Source organism: Echinops telfairi, unplaced genomic scaffold (genome assembly GCF_000313985.2).
Source record: "Echinops telfairi isolate 266 unplaced genomic scaffold, ASM31398v2 ScPeMD7_60;HRSCAF=208, whole genome shotgun sequence".
NCBI classification, from domain to species: Eukaryota; Metazoa; Chordata; class Mammalia; order Afrosoricida; family Tenrecidae; genus Echinops; species Echinops telfairi.
Window position 1 is genome coordinate 6,063,543 of NW_022103958.1, and position 19,359 is coordinate 6,082,901.

General features: G+C 56.8%; 2 protein-coding genes across 4 annotated transcripts in view; one reads left to right on the top strand and one right to left on the bottom strand.

Moving 5' to 3' along the window:
* The window catches only part of SYT13 (synaptotagmin 13), a 48,282-nt gene extending 46,213 nt beyond the window's left edge, over positions 1-2,069 (top strand). Inside the window, exon 6 of the mRNA XM_004708425.2 lies at positions 690-2,069. Within this exon, the coding sequence (XP_004708482.1) occupies positions 690-994 (305 nt within the window). The 3' untranslated portion in view covers positions 995-2,069. The remainder of the gene's footprint in view (positions 1-689) is intronic.
* Positions 2,070-15,392: 13,323 nt separating this feature from the next.
* Positions 15,393-19,359, bottom strand: part of PRDM11 (PR/SET domain 11) — a 55,617-nt gene continuing 51,650 nt past the window's right edge. For all 3 annotated transcript variants that reach the window (XM_004708317.2, XM_045290969.1, XM_045290968.1), the window contains one exon: positions 15,393-19,159. In XM_004708317.2, coding sequence (XP_004708374.1) covers positions 16,995-19,159 — 2,165 coding nt within the window. In that variant the 3' untranslated portion in view covers positions 15,393-16,994. The remainder of the gene's footprint in view (positions 19,160-19,359) is intronic.

Genomic DNA, 19,359 nt, shown 5'->3' on the forward strand with positions numbered 1-19,359 from the left:
AGTGGGTTGGAGGCTCTGGTGGAGGAGCATGATGACGACAGGGAGTGACTTCGTTTTCCAGTCTGAGTTTTAAAGGCGATTACAGACACGGTGTCTGGCGTGATGTGGGGACAGGAAGTCCTGCGGCAAGTTCTGGTTCCCGGGCGGCACACTGTTAATGTGAGTTGCTGTCCCAGTTAGAGTGGACCACGATGGCCCTGTGTGCCACGGAACAAAATGCCGCCTGTCCCAGGCCTCCTCTTGACTGTCACCGCTTGCGCCCGCGGCTGAGCTCAGTTGTCCCGACTGTGCAGGGCCCGGTCCACGGTGGCCACAGCATTGTCATTGCTGACATAGTGCAGTCAATCGGAAGGTCTTTCTGCCTGGTCTCCTCTCTAAGGTTTCCAGCCGTACCTCAGAGTTCCAAGGCTGTGAATTTTCACGGGAGTAATAAGCCTTGTCTTTCTCTTGAGAAGCAGTTGATAGTCTTGAACCTCTGACCTGGCAGTTAGCAGTCCAATGCCTACGGGACAGCGCCATGACAGGCACTTAGCAAATAGTGATTGTCACGGGGTGCAGGAGGAGCTCTTGAGCCAGGCAGTCTCTCCAGACAGAGGAGAGAGCAGCAGACAGCCCCTATCCTACCCAGCTCACTCTCAGCCCTCCTCTCTGTCTCTTCCCCGCCCTCTCCCTGTGCACCCCCCCCCCAGACATCTCTGTCAAGGTGACCTTGAAGCACCAGGCTCAGAAGCTGAAGAAGAAGCAGACCAAGCGGGCCAAGCACAAGATGAACCCCGTGTGGAATGAGATGATCATGTTCGAGCTGCCGGATGACCTGCTGCGGGCCTGCAGCGTGGAGCTGGAGGTGCTGGGCCAGGCCGAGGAGGGCCAGAGCCAGCCGCTTGGCCACTGCAGCCTGGGCCTGCACGCGGCGGGCTCTGAGCGAGGCCACTGGGAGGAGATGCTCAAGAACCCCCGCCGGCAGATCGCCATGTGGCACCCGCTGCACCCATAGGCCTGGGCGCCGATCCCCGCTGCCCCAACCCCCTGTGCCCCCGTGTCCCCGTGCCCTTCCATCCTCATCTGACAGCCAGCCACCCCTGGGCAGATGTCTGGCAAAGGCCAGGACCCTAATCTCTCATCACCCCCTCCCCCCTTTTTTTAAGTATTCAGGCACCCACCATGAGCAAGTTTCGGTATGAAGATGGGACATGCATGGCACAGAGGAGTGAAGGTCTTTGATTCCCTCTGTGTCGTTGCCAAGTGCACTCAGTACAGGCTCTCCAGATGGGGGCAGAGAATACATCCCTGGGGAAAGATGGATGCAAAGGAGATTGGGGCCTTTACATTATGTATTTCCTGAAAACCAAGAAGTAAATACAATGGCCTGGACCATCTCATAGAATTAGAAATGGCCAGGCTGGGGTGACATCATTACCAGTGTTGAACCAAGTACCCCCACTCCAAACAGGCAGCCGGCAGTTCCCAAAGCCTAGCCACTGGCTGTCAAGGCCACGTCCATTCATGGCGACCCGTGTGCTCCCTAGAACTGTGCTCCCCAGCATGCTTGGGGGTTGGGTTTTCAGAAGTAGATCACCAGACCTCTCTGCCAAGGCACCCCTGGGTGGACTTGAACCTCCAGCTTTTGATTTGCCTGCTGAGCACACCACCAAGGGTTCCTCCCCAACCTTTGTGTGTGAAGAATCACCTGAAGGTTCCTGGGCCCACCTGGAGACATTCCAAACGGGCATTCCTGGCCAATGCCCAGGAATCTGCATTTCTAGCAAGCACGACTTGGTTCTGATGCAGAGGTTAGGGTACTTGACGTGGACTACCACACCCCAACAGGCCTTTCCTGATCGAATAGTCTAAGGCGTCTATACTTCCCTTGTGCTGGGGTTCCCTTTGCACACCTGTCTCATTCTTGCTCAACATTGAGCTATGGGGTGAGTTCATTTCCATACCTGGAGGTTGACCAAAGGGCATATTGTTGGGGTTCTACCAGCATCCCTCCAACCAGGAAGCCTGGTCTCTTTGTTGATTCTGTGTTGTTCCACATTTTCCTTCTCCTCTCCCGGGGACCCTCTTGTGATCCCTTTCAGAACAGTTGGCAGTGGTAGCCGGATACCATCGAGCGCTTCTGGTCTCAGGGCCCTGGAGAAAGATGTTCATGTGGTCCGTCAGTCCACCAGGCTAATTGTTTCCGCGTGTCTTCAATTTTCCTCCCTCTTCTTTCCTCTGGACAGGGACAGACCCCTGGGTGGTTGCACATCAGTGAAGACCCCAGCGCTATTGACCACACCAGGCTCTGGAACATGGTTGCCGTCTACCCATTGACCTCACTGTCCCCTGAGACTGTGGTCGTGATCCAAAGGGTCCTTGAGTGGATAGCTCTGCCCATCAGTATGACACGAGAATGGGGCTGCCTCTATTTCTTGTTTCTTTCTCATTCTCAGTTTAATGGGTGGTTTTCAGATGCCCTGCGTGGACTGAAAGGTGTGCCTCTTCTTTATCGTAAAACGACTTCATTGTCTCATCTCACAGCAGGGCGTGTGTGACATGAGGGGGAGAAGACCTTCCCTGACAGCGAGCAGGGGGTAGAAGTCGGGCTGGATTCTGGACACAGGTTCCCATGGCCACCCAGCATCACCCAGGTGCCCCCTTCAAATGGACCTTTGTTCCAGCAGCTACTTGGGTAGGGGTTTCCTTTGAGGTCCATACTCGTTTGGCGGTACCATCAGGCACCACCAGGAAGAGAATTTTGAAAAGAAAATAAGGTCTTTTGCAAATGGGCCTCCCTCCCTCCCTCTCAGGACGTGTGGGACTGCTAAGCTCCAGGTCTGCAGTTTGAAGCCAGCAGCAGCTCCTTGGGAGAGTGACAGGGTTTTCTCCTCCGGTCTCAGAACCTCACCGCGGCAGTTCTCCCCTGTCCTACAGGGAGTTGAGTGAAGCGCACCTGCGGGGCTATGCGTGCACAGAGCTGCTATGCTTCACTATTCTACTGGGTCCCAAGCTGTTAAGTAGGGTCCACAATTCGAACCCACCAGATGTTCCGCAGGAGAAAGATAAGGCTTTCTGCTCCCATAGGGATTTAAGGATGCAGAGATCTGAAAGGCAGTTCCACCCTGTCCTGTAGGGTCACTGCACCCTAACAGACTGTGTGGGAGTTATGAGTTCAGGTGGAGCCCTGGGGTACCGTGGTGAAGCACTCAGCTGCTAACCTCAAAGTCTATGGTTTGAACCCACCAGCCATGCCTTTCCACGGGGGGAGATGAGGTCTGCTTTGGTAAAGACTGGCTGCCTTGGAAAGCCTCTGGGTTCTCCTTTGTCCTATAGCTTTGGTAGAGATTTCCAGCCCAGGAAACCCTCTGGGACAGTCCTCCTTTGTCCCTGCAGGGTCTCTATGGCTCAGGGTTGACTTGTCAGTCATGGGGTTGGTTTAGGGCCCTCCTGTTGTAGTCAGTAAAGAACCAGCAGGTAGGTATTGAATCTCTGCCTGGTTCTTGCAAGTGCGTGTCCATATGGTTCTGTGAATCACACCTAAATGAGGAGCCTTGTTGAGTGCCCATAAACCCCCTCCCCTGAGTCAGGATCCCTGATTCTGCTATTGTCACTGCCTGGCAGAACCTTGGTGTGGTGATCTGTCAGGCAGGCTAATGACACAGGAACTGGATCTCTGTGGATGGTGTCACAGTGCTACAGGTGCCCCCTGCCACACACACACACAATAAAAACACACACAGCCTCTGAGGCATCTGGAGGATTCTCTTAGAGCTAGCTTACTGGATTTTACTTCAACATGGCAGCTGAGATTATCCAGAAAGTCCTAGAACCATCCCAAGTGCTTCCAAACCCAGGAGATCATACCCTTGGATTCCTGAAACACTGAGATCCAAACTCTGGACCTTCAGACATCACCACAGTCCTACAATCACAGAGGTAATTCCTAGAGGAGACGGGGAAGGGCAATCCGATTATTTGTCCCTTCGACGAGTCCCATTACTCTTGGCATCTCCCTGAGAGGTGAGCAGGGCCTGAGCGCTTTAGTCATCCTCTTCCTTTTCTGTACAAGACAAGGAGCCTTGGTGGCACAGAGGGTTAAGTGTTAGGCTCCTTACCTCAAGATCAGCGGTTCAAACTCACCAGCTGCCCTGAGGGAGCAAGATGAGGCTGCCTGCTCCGGTAAAGATGTACAGTCTTGGAAAACCAGAAGAGCAATTCTCCTCTGTCCTGCAGGATCACCGTGGAGTCAGCATGAACTGACAGCAGTGGGTTTTTATAAGAGGAAAGAGGAAAGCATTTGAAGTAGCGGCTCTCATCCCCTAGAGAGACGGAGAGAACATCGCGTTCCTTTCCCGTGGGCAAGTCCGTCAGATCATTGAAAACCTTGACCGTGAGTGTCAAACGCCCCCTCCCAGCCCTGACGGTCTCCTAGAGCATGCCTTTGAGGCCCGCCTCCCTGTGCTGCTCTCCTTTCTGGTTGGCATGGTACGAGATCTTCCCTCGGAAAGTTCACCAGCACGCTCTTCTTGGTAACCATCTGCTCCCGATCCAGGAAAGCCTGGGAAGCTAGACTTCCCATCAGAAAGTGGGCTCTACTTCCTTGTCAGTCTGTGCACCCATCGGACGTCACAGCAGGGGGCATTCGAGGTGGGTGGAGCAGGGCTCCTGATCCCAGCCTCTACTTCAGCGTCACCATGGCGAGGCTGTCTTCAGAGATGCGTTTCTTTGGATGTCCAAAAAGCTGTCTTCCACCATCCAAACGACAGGTTGCCCCGGTGGGAGTCCAGTTCCACCCCAGACTGCATTAGGGCTCAGCCGTCGCCTCAGGCAGAAATGAACCCGGTTTCACAGGGATGGCTGTTCTGTCCCCTGGCATATTCCCCACCCCTTAGCACGGAGCTGGCTCCCGGGTGCTCGGTCCCAAATGAGCGAATGAAGGATGGATGAGGGCTCAGGCAGAAAGACTCCAAGCGCCGTGGAAGGCAGCGTCCCCTCTGAGTTCTCGGTAGCCAAAGCGTCTCAGCAGGTGGCCTAGAAATTCATGACAGTCAGTGTGGCTGTCTGTCCCAGGAGGACTCACAGCTCTCCGGGACACGGGTGCAAGCAAGGGCAGGCACTCGCCATGCTGGTCTACTCCAAACCCCTCTAGTCCGTTGGAAGGACCCCGTGGCATCACAGGGCACAATCAGAAACTCCATCGGATGCGCTTACCTCCTACCAGGCGCAACTGTGCTTGCTACTGAAAGGGGTCATGGCGTCTGTCCGAGGGAAGGAGCCCGGCCTTTTCAGAAAGGAACGCCGTGTCCCGTGTCGGGAAGCATTTTCTCAGGAGGGTGCGGAGCAGAGTGAAAATAAAGTGAGCGCATCTCAGACAGCACAGAAGGTCCTGAGGGTGGACTGGCTGGTTTCCTCCAAAGATCCAGCTACGGGCAGGAAGCCCCAAGTCTAAGCCTGTGCACTGTGCAACTCCCACTTGCATCAAACCAATATATACTTGCTGAAGGCTCACGGAACAGACGGTGCCCCTGTCTGTTCCCACGGCATGCAATATGGCGTGGTGTGGGTTAAATGAAAGATCACATCCCTCCGTGAAGAGAGAGAAGAAGGGAGGGAAGGAGGAGGGAGAGGTTGCAGCTCTTAAGGGAACCTCTTTGGAGCTGTAAAGGTGGGCTGGTGGCTGTTGCCTAAAGCTAAATTGGGGTGAGGGCTCCCCCAAAGACATAGTTGTTGTGCTTTGTTTCTGCCTCCTATGTGTTCCGTTGTCAAATGCTACGTGTGTGTGTTTTGCAGCCACAAACCGAAGCACAAAATGACACAGGGGACATTGTAATCACTTGTCTGGTGTCACACTTTGGAGCAAAACCCCCTTGAAATGATAAATAAACCACTCCAACAGGGCCCGTTGGCTGGTGTTTTCTTCTCTCTTTACTTCCCTGGATGTTGAGACACGCAGACCAGCAGGAAAATCGCATTTGACAGACCTCACAAACCACCCTGAAAACCAGCCACTCAAGGAACGCACCGCGAACAATTGGAGCCCCTCAGGGTCCTCCTGCCGGAGCCCCCCTTCTGCACACACCTTCCTTCTTGACTCTGCCTCTCCATAGGCGCACACCTGAGCCCTGGGGGACATTTGTGTGTTTTTAAAGCGTCTTCAAATCACATCCCACTGGTTTTTGCTCAGTAGACCATTTAGAACTTCTTCTGTACAGATTCACGTAGGCCCACGTGTCTGTTTTCACTGCTTTATAATATCCTATAGTATGGGGAGACCACAGTCCTGGTCTGCTGGTGTGCATGTCAGTGCTTGTATGTCCGTGTATAGATTTACTGCCACAAGAAATACTGCTATGAACCCATCCTCGGGCACACGCGCAAGTCTCGTATAGACTTCAAATATTAAAAATAAAACACTGCCATCGAGTCAATGTCAACTCATAGCGACCCTATAAGGCGGAGTAAAACCGCGTCTGTGAGTTTCGAGGCTGTAACTCTTTATGGGAGTAGAAAGCCCACAAATACCTGGGAGTGGGTGAAATTGATAGATCCGTGTGCGCGTGTGGGTGCGTGCGTGTGTGTGTGTGTGTGTGTGTGTGTGTGTGTGTGTGTGTAGCCTTGGTGGCATATTGGGCTGCTAACCTCATGGTTAGTGGTTCAAACTCACCAGCTGCTCCGAGGGAGAAAGATGAGGCTGGCTGTTCCCTTAAAGAATTACAGTCTCAGAAGCCCTAGGGAGCAGTCCTACTCTGTGCTCTAGCCTTGCTATGAGTTAGAAATGACTGAGCGAGGGGATGGAGTCGCCGGCGACACAGAGGGTTAAGCGTTAGCCAAGAGATGGCTGATTGAAAGGCACCCAGAGGTGCCTCAGAAGACAGACCTTGAGGTCAGCTGCTGGAAGGCCCCAGCTGCTGAAAGGTCCCAGCACGAAAACCCCATGGAGAAGCTCCTCCTGCTGTGCACACGGGGCCGCCGGGAATCAGAGTCCATTGAAGGGCGACTAACAACGTGTGTACGCGTGGGGGTGCCTAGATGGCCTCGCTGGATGGATCGGGCAAGGTCTCCTTGGGCCCTGACATCATTCCAGAAGAGAACACCGAGCAGGGCACCAGAGACACTTCGGAGTCTCCTTGCTTTCAGGTCCCACCAGAAGCCCAGTCTGTGCAGTGGCTGGTGCCCCAGACATTGGGCAGGGCCATGGTGACCCTGGGGTCCTGTCACCTTGACCCTCCGGTTGCTCCTTCAGCCTTGCCCCTGGAGGGAGAAGCTTCGGCATGCGGCAAGGGGCAGGACCTGAGTTTTACAGTCAGCAGGACGCCAACCAGGTCGTAGGGAACGAAAATCACAGACGATCCATAGGGAATGCCATTCGATGCGGTTGCTTTCCAAGTCTGTGCTTATTATTTCTTCTTTCCTAAGACAGACATAGTTATGAGACGCTACTATTTTTATCTTTCGTGAAAAATAGAACAGGCCTGCCTTCCCCGAACAGCAGGAAATCGTGCGGGCTACATTTCACGGATGGCTGGGAGTGCAGCCCAGCTGAGCCCAGAGCCACTATGTAAGACTCTGAGCCTCTAGAACAGAGGCGGAAGAGGAGCCACTCACGCCAGAATCACATTCAGAGCGTCCTCAGATGTGGCTTAAATAACAAACTCTGGTTCTGACGACAAACTGTCGTCAAGTTGAGAGCAGTGTAGGACCCCTGGCCCAGCCTGGCTTGGTCATGAGCCACCTTCACAGGCCTGGGCAAAGTCCCTGGTTTCTGGACCTGGGCTCTCACATCTGTAAAAGGATTTGGGTCCAAATGCTCCCCCAGGTCCCTTCCAGCGTTCGAAGGTTGTGAACGTGGTGTCTTGCCCGACAACAATGGGTTTTCACACCCACTTTGTGTGCGGAGCAAACTAACCCGCCTGCTTCTGTCCCTGTCCTCCCAGACCCCAACGGGTGCCACCCTCTCCGCCTGACAGTCCCCTGGTCAGCCCCGCCCCGGGGCAACATGCAGTGTCACCTTGGGCTCTGACTCAGACTCTTCTCATTTACTGAACTGCTGATGAGGCTGGTGGCAATTTTCCAGCAAAGAGTTTCGATATTTTTAGAGTCCTTTGGAAGCACCATGGTTCCAGAAGCTCTGAACCCTAACATCTGTTCTGCCTTTCCTCCCTCCACACACCCCCACACCCCCATCGCCGTTCCTCCCTCCAGGGCAGACACCTGGCAAGGAGAACACTCCAGGATGCGACTGTTGATGGAGTTAGGGGGCTGGGCAGGTTCTTAGTTCCAGGGTTTGAGAACTCGTCCCCAGCTCCCCTCCCTGGTCTCCTGCAGGTGAGTCAGCACAGATGGTCCCTGGTCAGGACCCCAGGCGCTTCCTCAGGCCAGAGATGGCGGCACTTACCTGGGCGGGGGAAGACAGAAGCTTGGTCTTGGCACTGGAGACAGGGCGTTGCCATGGAAACCCGTCTGATGGCTGCCACCATGATCAGAGCTACGTGTCCTCGGCTGGGGTAGTCTCTCCAGGCAACCACCAGCCGCTCTGCAGGAGGAAGACCGAGCCTCCTGTTCCTGTGAGGAATCACAGCCTCAGAAACGGACAGGGGCAGTTGACCCTGTCCTATGAGGGTGGCTCTGCGTTAGAGTGGACTCGATGGCAGGGGCTTGTTTTTCCTGTAAACACTGCCCAAGACGTGATCGTGGTTAGAACACTTGGATGTTAACCGAAAGGTCAGCTGTTTGATCCCATGAGCCACTTGTCCGGGAGAGACAGAGGGCAGCCTGCTTCTGTAAGGACCCTTGGAAGCTCTCTGTTGTAGCTCCCCTGTCCTTCAGGGCTGCTGAGTGGAACTGCTTTAAGTCGATGGGCAAAGGTTGCTGGTTTGCATGTGCTGGGTCGGTGGGGCTAGTGGGTGCGTGGACAAGGGGCATGCTTTCACAGTGAGGGTGCGGTTGTGACCTGCAATGTGCCCTACGGGTAACGTCTCAGGAGGAAGGAGGAGCAGGGACAAGAAGGTGCTTCTGCGGACTCATGGAGGAAGTGACCCCAGGCTGAGGGTGGAGGGGGTAGCAGGTCCTGATCTGGCCACGAGCTTGGGGACTGGGAGGGCCAAGAAGACACAGACGCGGCGGGTCCTGCCCGGTGGATGCTGAAAGACCTGAACAGAATAGACTTCAGCCCCCTGACTGACCCAGCCTCTCAGCCCCACACTGGGAAGACTGACCTCACGGCCAGGCCCCATGGGTTCTAGCTCGCCCTGTCTTCAGTAACAAGGTCATGATTTCTCTACCAAATCCATGTCCTATGACACCATGTGTCCCCAGACACCACCCCAATAGGGTTCAAAGGTGAGTCAAGTCTCGGTGAGGGTTGGTTCGCCTGAGCTGGTCAGGGCATTCCCCGCCTTGGCGCCTCTTCCCCCTCCTCTGGAAAGGAGGAGACCCAGAACATTCCATGCCTGACGAGGGATGGCTTTCACCACCAGACCAGAGGAGGGCCCGGGGAGAGGACAACGGCAGATGCCAATAAGGCAGTGGTTATGAGGAGAAGGAAGAGGGGAGAGAGCCCACAGGAAGTCGGATGGGCGGCAGGGAGCGGAAGCTGAGAGAACTTCACGTTCCTTAACGGGAAAACACCAGCCAGCTTCTCTTCCACAATCTGGGCAGAGCATTGCTTTCCTCCGGGTCCCCTGCCGGGAAACACCCCTGCCCATGGGCAGGAGCACTGCTCATTGCCAACAGCTCCCGGGTTCCCTCCAGGAGGTTCCTGTGGGAACAACACACCTGAGGGCTGAGGGATTGAGTCTCAAGGGTCTGGCCTGACAGGTGGACGAGGCAGACCACTGAGCTGCTGGGAGGGAATGCTAACCGAGAAGGGAAGAGCGAGCATGACAGGAAGGAGCTAACTTGGCGGCTTCCCTTTCTTTCCAAGCTGGCTCCAGACAGGCTCCGGTGGGGGTTGGGGGGCAGGTAGTGGGGGGGGGGGGGGCTACTGCAGGCCCGGCTGGGGAGTCCAATCTGAACCAGCCCTGATCCAATCTGAACCAGCCCTGAGCACGGGGCTGGGGCTGCAAGAGAGACAAAGAGGCAGGCCTGTGACCTTGGTGAGTAAATTTAAATGCTTTTATTAACAATTTTTCTTACATGACCAGGATAATATAACAAAAGGAAAGTTTTGGGCGCATGATATAAACCCAACATAGCTCTATTTGTATCCAGTGTTCTAGGCCCCTCACACAGGTACTATAAAGCAGAGTCTACAAAGTGATGTGGAGATTCTTCTTGTTTTAAAGAAAAAAAACAAAGTATTAACATACAACCATGTATAACAGAGGCCGGGGCTCCCCCAGCCCCACTCTAGGGTTCCTTAGTGACTGACATGGACCGGTACAGCAGCGTGGGGGTGGAGGGGAGAGAGAACGGGGCTGGCGGCGACCCGGCAATCGGACAGACTGCTGCTCCTCCCGACAGACAGAAGGGAAGGCTGCGGGTGGCCAGGGCAGGGTAGCCTGACCTTCATCCTTCATGAGCAGTGTGGTCACTGGCCGCTACCCTCCTCTGGACGGAGGGCTGGGTCCTCCTGAGGCCCCGGGGTGTGCTCTCTCTCTGAGGTACAGTGCATTGTGGGATTGCTACCCGGGGATGCCCATCCCCTGCCCGTGGGTCTGACCCATCACCTTGGCTGGGCCTGGTCCCTCTTGAGCCAGGCATGGAGGGTTATCTTAGAGCCGGCTGGCCACGAGCTGCAGCTCAGAGAACCAGGCAGACGTAGAGGGGCAGGGAGGTGGGCACAGCCAGAACAGATGTAGGCCCCCAACTCCACGTTGTGGGGGCGGGTCTGCTGGAGACTGAGGTACTTGGTAGGATGCTGAGGAAGAGTGGGGTGGGGCGAGGGTCTCAGGAAGCCTGGGGGGGGGGGGCGGGGAGACCGGTGCTTTGTAGAGTCAGGGGCCAAAGACCAGCTTGGACAGCAGATAAGTCTCTGTCCCCCAGGCCCCTGCCAGGCCCTCCACCCCATCTCCAGGGGGAGGACAGAGAGAAACTTGAGGCATGGGCTTCTGACTTCCCTTAGGGTGGCGTAAGCCCTCTGTCATGCTGCCAACAACCACTGTGCCCGGCTCCCCACTCCTGTCCCCTGAGGCCTGCTCATGGGCTCAGAGTGGACACTGGGGGTGGGTAGTCTTGCGCAGTGGAGGTGGGCGGGTACAGGGCGTCGTGGCCCAGCCTGGAGTCACAGAATCAGAACAGTGTATGTGAACTAAACCTGCCAGGGGCGTGAGGCCGGGTGGGTGCCCTGGCCTCCGAGCAGGAGGGCAGGGAGAAGCAGTATCCTGAGAACAGCCGGCGGGAGCGGCTGTGTAAAGCGGGCAGGGCCGGAGCCCTGTGTCTGACCTGGAGTTGGCGGTTCAACTAGTGAGTGTGTGAGGTTACTCTCCTACCACCCTTGGGGAGCTGGAGCCCCTGCCCCGTCCACCTATGCCTCTAGGTGGCGGGGCGGCTGCCTGGCGAGGCTCCAACCTCTAGGAAGTCCCGGTGGCTCAGTGGTTAAAATGTTCAGCTGCTCACAGAAAGGTTGGCGGTTCGAACCCACCAGCAGCTTCAGGGGAGAAAGTGGTGGCAGACGGCTTCTGGAAAGGTGACAGCCTTGGACACCCTAGCAGTTCTGCTCTGCCCTTCAAGGTCACTAAGTGCCGGAACGGGCTCCAGGGGAGGGTCTACCCCAAGCCTGCCGGGAAGAGGGGTAGTGAGTGGTTGAGAGAGTGGGTGTGGGAGGTCGGTCAGGATGCTGTACTTCAGAGGTGCAGCCTCTAGAAGGCAGCAGCCTCAGCCTAGCGAGGAGGAGAGGCATCTCCCAGGATCCCCCTTCCTATTGCCAGTCTCTGTTCCTTCCCTGGGAGGCTGTGCAGCGGCTCCTCGCCAGGCACAGAGACCACGCCCTACCGCCTAGCGGTAGGCTTTCAAGGGGTCGCTGGGGGCACTTAAGCTGGGGCCTGGGGGGCTTCTCCTTTCAAACACAGACCGAGCCTGGGAAAGGCGAGAAAGTGCATGAGAGGGGTCTGGGGCTCAGGCCTCCCAGAGGCTCCAGGTCTTGGGGAAGAGATGTCCTCAGTGGTACTCTGTAGGGAGCCCATTCCCAGCTTGCCCCGCCTGTTGAGTTCCATCCCAGACCCTGAGCCCAGCCCCTCCGCACACCGGACGCCAGGCGGTCCCTCCACCCTCCCCGTTCTATAGACTCTATTTTTATATCTATTTAAAACATAGAAATGTATAAATATATAGGATATTATTTATAGATATATAGACGTGATTTCATCTCTTACTCTGTGTGTATACGTACTGCCTATGTCCATATATACAATATATAGGCAGTTGCATCTGTATCCTAGGATGCACACGCCCCTGCTTTTCCACACCCTCGCTCCTAGGGAGACTGGATTGCATAGGTATTTCCCGGGCCATACCACTTGGAGGGACGAGGGGAGTGCTGGATGTTAGGGGAGGACCGTACCATTTTACTCCCCAGGGGGACCTTGTTTCCTCTCTGGCTACTCCGCAAAGGCCGCCTCAGAGGTTCCTTACCGCACCGCATCGCCCGCGCAGCTCTGCCCGCTCAGTTCAAATAAACTGACAGGCGGGGACAGGGGAGGAATTGTCCTCCAAGCATGTCTCCCGCCAGCTCTCCCTCCTGAGGGTCTGACCTGGGCCTAGGACACAGCATGACCCCTTCTCTCCCTTGGGGAGGTCAGGCTGGCTTCTGCAACAAAGGCATTGCTCCAAGCTCCGAGCCTTTCCTGCTAACTTGGCCTAGCTCCCTTGGCCTGACTGGGTTGAACCCTGGAGGGGTCAAAAGTGCAGCTGAGCCTCTTTGGCCCAAACCGGTGTTTTGCAACCAAGAGAAAAGCTTCAATGAAACCTTGTGGATGGAAACCAAGCCGGACCGCAGCCCCAACCAGATCTGCGAGTAGCATTCCCATTTCCAGAGCGGGTGGGAGAGCAACAGACGGGGACAGATTCCGGCAGGCAGAAGTGCTATCTCAGCCCCCACAGGCTCCCCGTTGGACCCCCTCAGGCTCCAGGTGGCCCGCTTAGAAGCTGCCAGCCCTAGAGCCCGGGCAGGGCCCTATGTACTGTGTACAATGCAGCCTACCGCAGCCTCCCCACTGTCATTTTCCAACTTCTACATGGGTCCCCCTAGTGTCTCCCTCTTGACATCACTACCAGACCAAAGGGGAAGGCCTCACCAATTCCCTAAATCCCGGTAAGCTCCTTCCTCCAAATTACGGGGTTGACATCACCAAGTCAGGGGAAGGGGCTCAGCCAAACACCTCGATGTGGGCGCCTGGAGCAGGAGCTGGGGTCAGAGGACTCCCTGTCCTGCCAACATGCGACTGACTCCCAGCCCAGAGCTGCAGCCAGCTCTCTGGGCATCCTGCTCTCATTCCCAGTGAGGACGGGAAACAAAGACCAGCCTGGGAGCGCCGGCAGCCTTTGGGATTTGGGGCTGGCGAGACTGCAGTTGGGGCTGGGCTGTCTGCTCGGTGCAGGCGGCAATGGAAGTGCCGACCAGGGAGGAACTGGTGGTTTCCATCAGAGGGGCTCCTGGATCTGGTTGGCACATTTGGCCAGATGCCTGAGCCTCCCAGGGCCTCACTTCTTAGCCCTTCCATGAGCCAAAGAGGTGCCCTCATCTGTGAGCCCAAGGAGGCTAGCTCTCAGGCCTAGAGACACAGCTACGCAGAAGGCCAAGCCTACGGCCGGTGGCATTTCCAAGCCAGCGAGTGGAATCAGGGGCTCTGCTTCATCAGACCCAACCACACACCCAGGAAGCACAGGCGGCCCAGGCCTGTCTCCCCGTCCAAAGGGGATCCGGCTCACCACGCTCCCAAGAGTCCCACCGACCCCAGCGCCCTTTGCAAGGAGGCAGGAGACAGAGCTCCTGGGAAGTCACATGCAGAACGCGCAGGACAGAGCTCTGAGCTTCTGGGGCGGCACCCACCAAGAGGAGAGAGGGCATGCTGCGGAAATCATAGTGGCTTGGCATCCAAATGGTTCCCTGGTGACTCCTGGCCCGGAGGCAAAGTGGCCTAGTCAGCTGTGCCCCCAGGCCTCCTGGCTGAAGTCGGCAGAAGCCAAAGCACTCAGAGCCTGAGCCCCTGTCAAGCTCCTAGATACCCTCCACAACCCCCCCCCACCCCCCTACCCCCCGGGCTCAGCCTCTCCACAGCCTGGAGGCTGGCTCAAGGGGCGTCTGCCCCGCAGACACAAGCCTCTAGCGGCAACTCATTCTTCTAGGTCCAGGGGCAAGGCACCTTCTCCTAGCCTTCACTGCGGGCATTGGCCCTAGGACTTCTCCCCCCTCTGGACAGAGATTCGGGCTGACTATAGCAATGGTCCCTTGAGAGGAAACAGTCAGGGTCCTAAACACAAGCGTCTGAAGACCCTCATGCTCACAGGTCTCTAGAGGGTCCTAGAGGGGCCCAGTGGGGTGTGCAGGGAGGAGCAGAGGGTCCAAGGACATGGCACAAGGCTACCGCTGGCTAGAAGACAGGCTTCCAACCTCTTGCTTCCGGCCTGGGGCCCACCTTGCCTGGCAGCTCTGCCGCCCCTCCCCGACTCTTAGTTCCTGCTTGTCCTCAGTGCAAGCACCCACAGACTCAGTCCCCTGGGTGGGTGGGTGGTGATGAAGTCCAGGAGGGAGAGGTGGGAACTTGTGCTTGGCATCGACACCTCACATGATCAGTTCTGCATTAACCTGGATGAGAGGGGCACTAGACAGGGGCCACCAGCTTCAAGTGGGAAAGGAGAGCTAGGCTGGGGGGTGGGGTGAGGGTGGGGTTTCCAGAAAGCAGCTTGGGGTCTTTTGTGGCTAGTTCCTACTGAGTTTCTCCTTGCCCGAGGAGGGAGGGGGACGATGGGGGTGGGAGCATGCAGCTGGGGTCAGGTGGGGGAAAGCCACCAGACAAGGGTGCATTGATTTGACGAAGAAGGCAGCATATGTGGCCTGGCAGTGGGACCATCAGAGGAAACCAGTTTGTCGTTAGCATGCTACATCACTGTGGAAAACAAACCAAAAAAAATTTTTTTTCCAAAAATAATATATAATATATATATTTATATAATGAAAGCTATTGACTAGCAGCAGTGATTCTAAAGTTCTCTTAGCACCAAGACCAATGGGGTGGAGGGGAGGGCTCCATGGAGGGGGGTTGGTGGGGTAGAGATCACGGTGGGACAGAGGAGGAGGGACCCAGTCCATGGGGTTGACCTCTCCCTAACGGTTCTCAACGGTGGACGAAGCCTCTGGGCCCAGATCAACCGAGGAGGGAGGGAGCCAGCCCAGTTCCAGCAAGACGGGCCGCTGGGCTACATGAGCAGAACTGAGCACCCTCTCTAACGCAGCCCCCCCCAACCCCCCCAGCTTGTAGCCATGTTCCACGCTGTCTGCACAGAAAAGATGCATAGACCAAATGTAGAAACAGGTACAGTTTTTGTTTTGTTAACAGCTCACGTGTGTGTGTGTGTGTGTGTGTGTGTGTGTGTGTGTGTGTGTGTGTGTTTAAAACTCCCCTGTGAGGTATACCGGTAGACAGATGAACCAAAGAGTGCTGAGCATACTCCTTTAAACCGCTACTTGGCCCAGGGAGCAGACAAGTAGCTATTTCTAAAGCTTATATCATGGTTTTGTGTCTGGGTATGTGTGTGCGTGTGCAAGCTCATGCCTTGAAAGTCCCCTTTAACCTGTCTTGTTTTTCTTCTGCCCTTTAGGATGTCTCTACCCTGTTCAACACAAGAAGCCCGTGCTCCCGGGCACAAAGACACTGCACCTAGCTTCTACAGCCTTCCTGACAGGCTGCAGACTGTGTGTCGGCCTCTACAACCTAGAGACTCTCACTCCAGGGACACATCCCCCCAGTCCCAGCTTGCTGGGACACCTGCCTACCCCGGAACGATCGCAGGCCGCATCTCGATTACTGAAGGAAACATGACCACCACCCCCAACACAAGATATGATTATAAAGATAGAATATAAATAAGTCATGTAAATTGGGTATATACTTCTCGTCTAACCTTTTTTCCTTTTCTTTTTTTTAAGCCCCAAATCACTGAGCTCTTGGGAGCTGAGTTTCTTGCCACTTCATGTCCCCAACAGGCCTGGGTCTCAATGCCTTTTTTCTCCTTCCCTACTCCCCCTTCCCCTCACCAAAAAGACAAAAAGAAGGATGGAAGCAAACCAAAAGGGGAATGCACGAAGCTCACTCCTTTCTCCTCCCTGGGGGGGTGGGGTGGTGGTGGTGGGGTTTCCAGCTCAGCGCCATAGCAAATCAGCCTTCGGTATCACAGGCTGTATGTGGTGGGGAGCGGGAAGGAGGGGACTGATCGCCTAGGGAAGGGAGAGGGGACCGAGTTGGAGAGTAATGGGGTCACAGTTTGGTTGAGGGTCATTTCTAAGACAGAGAAGGAACCCTGGCTCAAGCTGAACACCCCCACCCAAGAAGGCCACCCACCCTGGCTCCCAGCAAACAGCTGACGGAGCTCCGCCACACGGCTGGTGGAGCGGCCACGAAGTACTCCCTCCACCGCCACGAAACCAGACAGCCAAACCAAAGGCAAGAACGTAACAACTACCACCGCTACCACCACCCTGCACGTCCACAGGAACAAGAGAGCCACTACAGAGAGGTGACCTCAGACACCTGCCATGTTAGCTGATGCTGCGGTCGCTTGGCTGCCGGGTGGGGATGCTCGCGTGGCCCCAGGCTGTGGCCGCCTGTGTCGAAGCTGCCTGGGATGTGTGGATGGGAGCTTGCTTCCACGACCTTCCTTTCTGAAAGCTCCCAGTTGCATGGACGGAGGTGAGCCGCCTCGCTGTTTAAAAATAATTTTCAGTGGGGATGTGTACGTGTGCGTCGATATTTGTATATGTCTTTATATAATATTTATATTTATAGAATATATCAAAGCTTAGGAGTGTAGGTTAAAAAAAATACTCAGCGGCCCCTGGGGCATGCTGCGCGTGCGCCCTAGATGTCGGGGTAAAACTCGGGGCCCTGGTCCGCGGCCTGGAGCGCCGGCTTCGGCTCCAGGGCGGTCATTCTGCTGAGGACCTCGGTGGAGAGCGTGTAGCTGTTACCAGACTTCTCCTCGAACCAGCTGTCCAAGGCTCGCTTGGCGTCGAAACTGGCGATGGGCGGCCCGTTGACGGCGATGGTCAGCAAGTCGCTGAGCTGCTCCAGGGTCAGGCGGGAGCGGTGGTGTTTGCGCACCCGCTGGAGGGCGCTGCGGCCCTTCTCGCAACAGGCGGTGGACGTGGGGAGGACTTTCAGGACCTGGGTGATCTTGTTCAGGATCGGAAACCTCTGCCTGTATTTGCAGATGTGGCCGATCAGGTCCTTGAAACCGTTTTTGGTGTAGTAATCCGCCTTGAGTTCCCCCCACTCCATGAGCAGGCTCCCCCGGGGGTCCAGTCCCTCCCGGCACATGTCCCGGGAAAAGGCGGGGATGGCCTGCAAGTGGTCGAGGATCTGGACCACGTCCTCCCTGCCATAACTCACGAGCTCCTCGCTGCTCCTGGGCCAGGCAGCCAGGTCGAACACCTGGCAGGCCTTCACGAAGACCCGGCTGCGGGAGTCAAACCGCTGGGCCAGGATCACCTGGGTCTTCTGGCAGATCTTCTCCCGGATAGACTGGAACTTGGCCTCGGCCACCCGCAGGTTCTTGGTGGCGATGCCGTTGAAGCTCTCGCGGAAGTTCTCCTCAAACTCCTGCAGGTACTCGCCCGGGGAGTCGGCCAGCCGGCTGACCTCCTGGATGGCCTCCTCGATCCTGTCGTCCACCTGGGACACCAGCAGGTACTCACCCTGGAAGACGTAGGCCAGGCGGGAGAGCACGGCGGTCACGTCCAGCAGGAAGTAGATGAGCTTAATGGACTGGTAGTCCATGAGGAACTGCAGCAGGGCCAGGGCGATGGCTGAGGCATCCGCCCGCTGGGTCTGGCTGCTGATGTCCCTGAGGTGGGCCACCACCTCCAGGTAGTCCTTGATGAGGGCGTTGAGGACGTTCTGCTCGCCGATGATCCACTTCACGGCCCGGATGTCCCCCAGGAACTCGGTCTCCTCGCAGAGGGTGGAGGCAGTGGCTCGCAGCTCCCCCAGCAGGCGGGGCGAGTAGCGGTAGAAGCTCAGCAGCTGCTTCAGGTTGTTCTCCAGCTCCTCCAAGCACGGCAGCTCCTTCCCGCTGATGGCGTCCAGCACCTCCAGGTGAGGCCGGTGCACCATGAAGGGCAGGCACAGCAGCCAGGGCAGCGTCTTGCGGATGGTCATGAACAGGCTGGCGCGCAGGCCGGCCGTGACATGGGCCCCGTCCACTCCCAGGCCGACGGTGGGCTTCTCGTCCGGCAGGCGGATGCCCAGGGTGGAGAAGGCCCGGTCCAGCGCCTGCAGGTAGCTCTCCGAGCCGGAGAAGCCGAGCTCCTGCAGGGACAGGAACTCGGTGGCCGGCGGCCCGTCGCTGCTCGTGTACTGCACATAGACGGCCACGGTGTCGGCCAGCAGGTCCTCGCTCTGGCCGTCCAGGATGATGCTGAGGCAGGGTGACTGGCGCAGGCGCTCCACCAGGTCTTCCCGCAGCGCCCGGGCGATGTGGTGGGTGAGGATCTGACAGTCCCCCTCGTTCATGTACTGGTCCACCACCTTGAGCTCGCACTTCCTCAGCAGCTCGGCCAGGGGCCGGAAGTCCAGGTAGGGCCTGCCCTCGAGGGCCAGGTGGTAGGCGGTGTTGAAGAGCAGCGTCATGTTGCGGCACATCTCCTCGGTCTTCTCGGGGTGCATGCGCAGCTTGTAGAGCTGCAGGCACTTCTTGTGCAGGTTGCTCTGGCTGTGCAGCTTGATGGTGTGAATCTTGAACTGCTTGGAGCCGATGATGAATGCCGATGTCCGGGAGGACTGCACCGTGTACTGCCGGCACACGTGGCACCACATCTCGTTGAGCGTCGGCGAGTAGCGCAGGAACCAGAACTTCTTCAGCCACTCCTGCTTGAAGCGCCGGATCCTGCGGCCGCCGGCCGAGGACAGCTTGGAGGGCTCATCGGCCGACGCCAGCAGGTCGTTGGAGACGGACTCGTCGGCCGAATCCACCTCCTGGTCCTCGTCCTCCGTGATGGCGGGCCCGGACACCATGCTCTCAGAGGCTGGAAGACAGAGGGGAGAGAGGGGGCGTTGACACCGGGTGGGAGGCAACAGGGATGCTGCGCGTAAAAGGAGAGGAAGCCCTGCCCAGTGTGGTAGGGGCCACGCGATGCAGAGCGGAAGTGACCTCCCCGCACAGGCAGAATCCCAGCCGAGCCTTTGGTTACAAGCACCACGGGCTAGACACATGGTGATGGGGGGG